The following is a 7,798-nucleotide window of genomic DNA, read 5'->3' on the forward strand; positions in this document are numbered from 1 at the left end:
TCGGCTAATTTGGGTATCGGTCTTCGGTACAGGTTTGTTTTTCAGACAGTTCGGTCATCGGGTTAGGGTTCGGTTATCAGTGTTAAAATCCCAAAAAACCCGTACTAACTGATCTGCATACCTCTATGTCCATGTTGTGTCTGTGTGGCCCAGCTAAATCCAGGTCCATGCCCAACCAGCCGTTCACAACCTAGAGAAAGACTCACGACCTCGCCGCTCGTAGCATGCCATACTCCCTCATTCACTTTCTTCGCTTCCTCTCGCCTCTCTGCTTCTCTCCCTAACCCTAGCTGCAGCAGTGGCATGTGGCGCCTGCCCCGCTACTCTCAGCCTCTCGCCTCTCTGCTCATGACGCGGGACACCGCTACTCTCCGCCTCTTGCCTCACTGCATGCAGTAACGATGCCGGTTGCCGGAGCCTGGAGCTGGAGGAAAGGAGAAGCGCCGATGGTTGTTGCCTTGCTGGAGCCGGCGAATCGGATTCAATGACAGCATCAGCAAGCCAACAACGTAAATCCTCTCGGCCACTCCCCATTTCCCGTCTCCAGATCTCCTTCACTTAGTCCTGAATTCCTGATGCAAATGTTCAAGGAGGCGAGGATGTATGTGTATGGGGTGATGACTTATGTTGTGATGTGTCTGTATGTTCGACAAGGAGACATCTGATGTTGTGATGTGTGTGTATGTTCAACAAAGAGACGTCTGAATTTTTGCTACTGTGATTGCCAGGCCGTATATGCACTATATTGTCATGTTACTAGCAAATATGTTGGTTGTGCTCTACTATGAATTTCAAAACTATCTGAATTTGCTGTAGTACATTGTTTTGAATATTTCGGTTTTTGGGTACCCGAACTACGCGAACCGAATTTTTTGGGTAATTTGGGAACGGGCAGATGAAAATTCGGTTTTCATTTTGAACTAAGCGAATTACCCGTAAACGGAACTACCCGAACCGATAAAACTGAATTACCCGAGCGCCCAGGGTGAGACGTACCCAGTGCGTGAGGATGGCCACAAGAAGCGACCTACAATCTAGAGTCGAAAAGGAATGATTCTCTAGACGACTCGATGGCACCACAGAACTACACATGTGATCGTCAAGTAAACAGGGCCAGACACAAGTTTGGGTATCGTGTTCGACATCGCAACGTGCCTGGCCTAGCTTCGGGCGCATGGTATCAATGAACAGACAAGGGCTTAACTGGATCAGGTACTATGTGGACTATCGCGACTTGTGGTCTTTCTTCGATCTAGCTACAGCTCAACAACAAATCAATCGCATTTACCAGGCGTGAAACGAACCAACACCACAGGAAGCCGTGGCGAAATGATCAAATGTTTATTATGGCAGAGAAGAATTCAACGAGCAGGTGTGTCATACACGCCAATCATCCAGATAGTAGCGCCCCGATGGCAGGAAGACATGCCAACACAACCGATCCTGGTGAACACGGCGAGGAGAATCCAACACATATCCCAATACAACCCATCCGGCCAGGTTCATGTGTCATGGGGTGTGCTCAGCCCTTCTATGACCGTGTGCTGTGTTTCTATGGCTAGTGAAAGAAGGAGATGGACTTCTATCGTTGGTAAATAATATGCTAGGCAGATACAAACGCAATACAAACACAATCACTTACATACCTCTATGGGAGGCGTCCTCGTGCCGATGACTGATATTCATTTCTTTAATTAGTTTACTTATCTTTTATTTTATGTTTCAAATAGTTCACTTAACTTCTGGGTTGTAGATGGGGATGCCGGCGTGTCTGAAATGGGAAAGCTGGTGGTTTCGAGTCGTCTCTTTTATTCCGAGTAGGAAGTTTTATCATTTCAGGTCATGTACCCTAGGGGGGTATGGTCGGCCTTTCTATTGACTCGGCTTTTAGGTTGTCCTTGCTGGCCGGAGATGGGAGTGGGCAGGGTAGGTACAAATGCATTACAGACATAATTACTTGCAGATTATTCATGAGAAACATCCCTTAAGTAGTTCACCTAAATTTCCAATTTGTTGGTAAACACAAATGCAATGTAGAAATAATTATTTTCTCTCACAAGAAATGTCCTTTTGCCATTTTATGTTTCAATTAGCACACTTAACTTCTAGGTCGGCCTCGTTCAAAGGCCGAGCAGACATCACAACACACACTATCTGACTAGAGTTGGGTAATGTGGGGGTGTGCTCGGCCTTTATGAAGCCGGGCATTGGGTTGTTCTCGTCGGCGAGACCGTGTCGTTTGTAGATATATAAACGCAATCAATTGCAAATCGTTGTAATTAGTTTCTTGAAATAGTTCAATTAGCTTTCATTTTATGTTTCAAATAGTTTACTTAACTTTGTAGAAACATCCCTTAAATAGTTTAATTTAGTTGTCTCTCTAAACTAATTCACTTAACTTCCTGCTTTCTGTTAGACATGCTGCTCATGACGTTGCTTATGTTCTTGGTTGCAGATTCTATTATTTCGCTTAATATCCGAGTTGTAGTCTCATGTCATCGAAAGGAAATCACAAAGTCATCTAGTTTATGTTGTTGCTCATAGCAAAACATGGGTTGTGTTGACCTTATTTATATTATCACCCACAACTTATATATGTTGAAACCCGTAGCAATGCACATACATTGAACTTGTTTTTAGAGTTTCTTTGGTGGATTTTTTTCTTTGAGAGAAAACAAATTTGTTTTCATCATTTTATATTTTTTGAGGGTTTATTTTCATCATTTTGTAAAGAACCGGAAATGCTCACATAGAAACAGCCCATATACGGCCCACTGCGGGCATTGACTCACCGCTGTTGCAAAACAACGTCCATGGCTTTCTTCCGATCCCGTCCACCACCACCTGGCTCTTCTTTCTCCTCGTGCTCGTCGCCAGCGACAGCGTGCGTCCCACTCCCACCCGACGCATCTCTTCTTGCTCGGTCCTCTCCTCAGGATCCTCCATCGCGGGGAGCTCCGCAGGTCAGGCCTGAATCCTGCAGCAACCGCGTTAGTCCACCGCTGAGTTTCCCTTTTATGTGTGCATTCCCGTCAGATTCCCGAATGATTAGTGTGTCTGTCGTTCCAGCTTCAGCCGATGCTTCTGGCGGACTCGGGGGTTCTTCCCAGCCATGTCACGGATCGGAGATTTGATGCCGAGGGAGCGGTGAGTTTGTTATCTCCGCCCCGTGTTACTATGATTTCTGCATCTCTGTTGGCCCTTAGCTAGCCTTGATTTGGATTGGAGAAGCTTAGCTGGGGGCAGATCAGATGCCTCCTTTCGGGGGAGCATTTGACTTTGTGCTCTAAGCGCCGTTTAGTTGAATTTTAAGCTGAACTTTACATTCGGAAGCTCAAAACGCAGGGATAGGAAAAACTTACGAATATCATGTATCCGGAATTCCTACAGGAACTAAAACCACAGGATAGCTCTAGAACTGTTGTTTGGATGTCAAGCAGGAAAAACATAGATATTGTAGACACAAAGAAATGTCATGTATTCCGAAATTCTAAAATTCTACCCCCTCTGTCCCATATTAGTTGTCGCTCAAACGGATGTATCTAGACGCTAGATACATCCATTTGAGTGACAACTAACATGGACGGAGGGAGTATGGAATAGCCCATCCCAAAAAGAAACGTAGGGATAGGTAAAACAGAGGAACCAAAATTCTATGCAATAGCCCATTCCAAAGGAACGTAGAATAGCAATTCCTTTATTCCAAACGGCACAAAAACAAAATGAACAGTTCCCGTAGATATCATATCCTTCAAAATTCGTATGTTTTTCCTTTGTTCCAAACGGGGCCTTGGAAATTTACATACCAGGATGCTTCTCTACTTATTCTAAGCCTCAAGCCAACTATATCTGGAATTTAGCAGAATGATTGCCTTGCTGAAGATCCTGGGAAACAATTGGTTTGGTGTGAATCAGAGGGGAGAGGGGCTCTGAATGGTCAGCTGACTATTGCTTCACTCCTTTTCAGGTCTGTCAATTCAACAAGTCACTCAAGGAAGGCTGATGGGGATTCTGCGAATGTGGTAATGCCACGCTGGCCTGACACCCTGAATAACGTTGCTCTTGATTTCTTGGAAGTTCCATCTTTCGATATATGAACTTTTATTGCCTTGTCGCTGCCTGTTCTTCATGGATATTCAAAGCAAGTTTTCTAATTCATGCAAAGACTTTAACATCAGGAAAAAAATATAATTAAATTGATGTTGCTTTGGGCCATCATCAGGGAGGGGACACTTAATTTATGCTCACTTTATCTTTATCTCTACATTGGTAATTCTATATATTTATTGCCTTTTAGGGTGAATGTGAAGGTTGAGGTAATCGACCAATTGTTGTTTTCTAACCCACCAACAGTGTGTCTAATGGAGATCTCTGTACCAAAATGTTATATTACTATAGAAGATAAGAAGAAGTAAGTAGAAGTTCTATTTTTCGCTTTGGCTTAATCCATTATAAACCTTGATTCAGATTATTAATCCATTATTGCGATCAATTTGAGTGGTCAGTTAGCTTCTTGGTAGTTTTTTTTAATTTAGTTGCAGTCTATGCTCTATTTGAAATTTTGATTATTGATGCAGAGTGGTACACCACATGACACTGCCAAACATTGCCACGATGAAGAGTTGGGAAACATAGGTAACATGCTTTAGCGCAATGCAAGTTCATTATGAAAGGGGAGGATGCTGTATTCCGAATTCTTAGGTAGCTGTATTATGACCATCTACATATATGTTTGTCACAACTTCGGAATACAGCATCCTCCCCTTCCATATGTCTTGTATGGCAAGTTTGTTAGAGATAGAATAGAATCAATAGTGATTTGTATGAGGTAGTATCCATGTGTCATGCGTGTCAACTCACACACCTTTCATGCTTACTTGGGAAATAAAACAGATAAAACAGCCAAGCTAATCTTAGACTTGTTTCTTTGACTCATTCCATGCCCTTGACTAGCAGGGTATGGATTGGACGATCATAAGCTCACATTCCAAATCGGGTTGGGACTACGGGTGCACCATTCCTATCGTATTGTTGTTCTGTCACATGCATTCGCCTATCTCCTTCTGTTTGCATCTATGACTACCATCTGTACTGCTGTTGGTTCTGTTGGGTTATCTCCATAGAACACAATTGGAAGGATTGTTGGTTTATATTACGTTTCTCTGTTTGAAACAGGAGGACAACTTTGCAAGAATGATGGCCACTCCTTCAAGGAGAGCTGCAGTATCACAAATTCTGAAGTCCTCACCAGAGTGAAATGGTCAGAAGAGGAAAGTTATTTAGGCTAGAACTTTCATCATTTCCTGTGAATCTTGGATGTCCTTCTGAACTTTATTTTCCTTCCTAATGCCTGCTGACAAACAAATATTGATTTTCCTTTCAGGAAGATAAGGTGCTCACTCAAATGATCAACAAACATGGGCTGAAAAACTGGCAAACGGTCGCACATGCTATACCTGGCCGAAGTGCACCGCAATGCCGACAAAGGTAAAACAAAGTGTTTGGTTGATTCCAGTGCAATTTCTAGACAGGGCACTCTTTGCTTCACTCTCTATGTGAGTGAGAACTTACACTCTGCTTGAAATTCATCAATTAGTTACTCATGTTTGCTAGTTAGTTAGTTACCACAAGCTGCGATCTATCACCTCCACAGTGGTGACTTGTTTATTCTTCAGCAGCATCATTGTCTGTTAGCCTACCTCTGTTGATACATTTGCATGTTGCGTGTACTGCTCATTTTGGACCATTTCTATTTGAAGGCCAGGAAGCCAGATTCTTGGTTGTGGCAAAATTTGTGGCTTAGTCGAGGGTATATGCACAAATTGGTTCACAATTTTCCCTAATAATTTGGTTCTGAAATCGAAGTGATTGTACCAAACTTCTGATTTGCGCTAAGTACCCTTCAGCATCAGGCTGCTTTGTGCTTCAGTTTTTGTGTGGAAAACAGTGAAAGAAACATGTCATCTTATGTCAACATACCAACTGGGAAAATGGTACTCCCTCCGTTCCATAATATAAGAGCGTTTCTGACACTAGCGTAGTGTCAAAAACGCTCTTATATTGTGGGACGGAGGGAGTATTATGCAAGGAATTTTCAGTCATCGAATTATTGTAATTTAACATATTATACAGTTTTCTCAAGACTTGTGCTATCACCGCTTGTCTATAAATAAGGGCTCGAAGGTTTGTTACATTATTAGATTCTGTCAGACGGCATGCCCAGCAACTTTATTACTTCATGTTATCAGTTAGAAGTCGGTAGGTTTGAGTATCAATGGGCATAATGGTAATAAACACAGGTGGAGATACAAAATAGACTCTGCAATAAACAAGGAGGCGTGGTCGGAACAAGAGGAGTTGAGACTGATTCGTGCTCATCAAATCTATGGAACTAAATGGCGTGAAATGGTCAAACATTTTCCTGGGAGGTAAGGTTGGATGTTTCAACAAAAATCTGAATTGATGTTGCTGTTGCATTTAATTCTTCCCATCACAATAATTCAGGATGCATTTCTTCAAAATGCTGTTGGTACGATTGAATTATTTACATTGTGTTCATCCAGGACGAATGGTGCAATCAAAGAATACTGGAGGGGTCCTATGAAAAGAAAATTGAATTCATATTTATCGTCAGGTTTGCTTGAACAATTTCCAGACATTCTGGAAAACCTGTCAGGCACACAGAATAATAGTTTGGATATTCTGAAGGGGACTAAAGTTTCTGATATTCTGAATGACACTGAAGGTTCGTCTGAGAGAAATGAAATGTCGTCAGCTGTACCAAGAATTTCCATATCTGAAGTAGGCTTCACAGAAGTAGGTGAAAATGCTGATGTACCAGGGGGAGAAAGTGCAGATTTCATATATGCTAGAGTGGCATCAGCCAAAGCCCCTGAAAACATAATCGCAAGATCTGAGCAGCATGCGAAAACCAGGAGGAAGTTGGATTTATTGTCAAGCCCAGTGGAACTCAAGTCATCCAGTCATGAAGTAAATTCTCAAAGGCCTCTACAGCAAAGGGAACAAATGAGTCCAGCTGTTGGTGGTGTGTCTCCATCAAATGGATGCCATGATGTTTTGCCAAAAATCCTATCAGAATGTGCAAAGCCGGTTTTATCACCAACTGGTAGCTACCAGCCCAGTGATGTTCATTCTGCGGGAACCTCAGATCCATGTTCATTAGAGTTAGACATATCAGATCTTATGGAAATGTCATACTTTGATAACTTGTTGATCTTTCCGCCTGGTTCTCCACATGATGGTAACTCATTATAAAATGAGGAAAGTGGCAATGACCAAAATTACAACCTCAGATATATTCACTCTTTTGGCAGAAAAGGTGATGAACTAAACTCACTGTTACTGCTATCGTCCTGTAAACTGACAGTTCCTGTATCATTTAGACGAAAATCTTTAGCTGAACAAAAAGTACAATGATGTTCATGTCATAGTCACTTGTTTGAAGCAGGTAACCATGTTCTTTTGTTCTGCATCTTGTTTGATACTCCCTTCGACCTATAATATAGTGTATATTGTTTGATACTCTGTTCGTCCCATAACAGTGTACAGTAGTTTTTGCAAAAGTGAAGTTTCTCAAACTTTGACTAATTTATAGAAAACTTTAACTATACCTACATCACCTATTATATATAATATGAAAATGTTTTTGATGATGAATGTAATGGACTAATGGTACTGATTTGGTATTGTACATGTTGACATTCTATAAACTTGCTCGAAGGTTACAAACTTTGACTTGAAGGATATTTAGCTTGATTTGCGCAATTCGGTTTTATAT

At 41.8% G+C, this 7,798-nt stretch overlaps 1 protein-coding gene across 5 annotated transcripts; it reads left to right on the top strand.

Annotated features, from left to right (window-relative positions):
* Positions 1–2,805: 2,805 nt before the first annotated feature.
* LOC123144484 (transcription factor MYB3R-2) lies at positions 2,806–7,448 on the top strand. Of its 5 annotated transcripts, none has more exons than XM_044563641.1 (8): positions 2,806–2,990; positions 3,070–3,147; positions 3,968–4,022; positions 4,578–4,635; positions 5,176–5,274; positions 5,388–5,487; positions 6,300–6,428; positions 6,564–7,448. In XM_044563641.1, the coding sequence occupies exons 2-8, from the start codon at positions 3,113–3,115 to the stop codon at positions 7,273–7,275; spliced, it is 1,188 nt and encodes a 395-aa protein (XP_044419576.1). In that variant the 5' UTR covers positions 2,806–2,990; positions 3,070–3,112; the 3' UTR covers positions 7,276–7,448. The 5 variants fall into 5 exon arrangements, with proteins under 5 accessions (XP_044419576.1, XP_044419580.1, XP_044419579.1 ...); XM_044563645.1 differs by having other exon boundaries at positions 3,076–3,147; XM_044563644.1 differs by having other exon boundaries at positions 2,806–2,963; positions 3,037–3,147.
* Positions 7,449–7,798: the final 350 nt, after the last annotated feature.

Source organism: Triticum aestivum, chromosome 6D (genome assembly GCF_018294505.1).
Source record: "Triticum aestivum cultivar Chinese Spring chromosome 6D, IWGSC CS RefSeq v2.1, whole genome shotgun sequence".
In the NCBI taxonomy this organism is placed as follows: Eukaryota; Viridiplantae; Streptophyta; class Magnoliopsida; order Poales; family Poaceae; genus Triticum; species Triticum aestivum.

Excerpts from the sequence above, each read along its gene's own strand:
- LOC123144484 (XM_044563641.1), top strand. The coding sequence starts at position 3,113 with ATGTCACGGATCGGAGATTTGATGCCGAGGGAGCG. Across the intron at positions 5,488-6,299 it reads GCACCGCAATGCCGACAAAG|GTGGAGATACAAAATAGACT; the intron begins GTAAAACAAAGT and ends TAATAAACACAG. Across the intron at positions 6,429-6,563 it reads GTCAAACATTTTCCTGGGAG|GACGAATGGTGCAATCAAAG; the intron begins GTAAGGTTGGAT and ends GTGTTCATCCAG.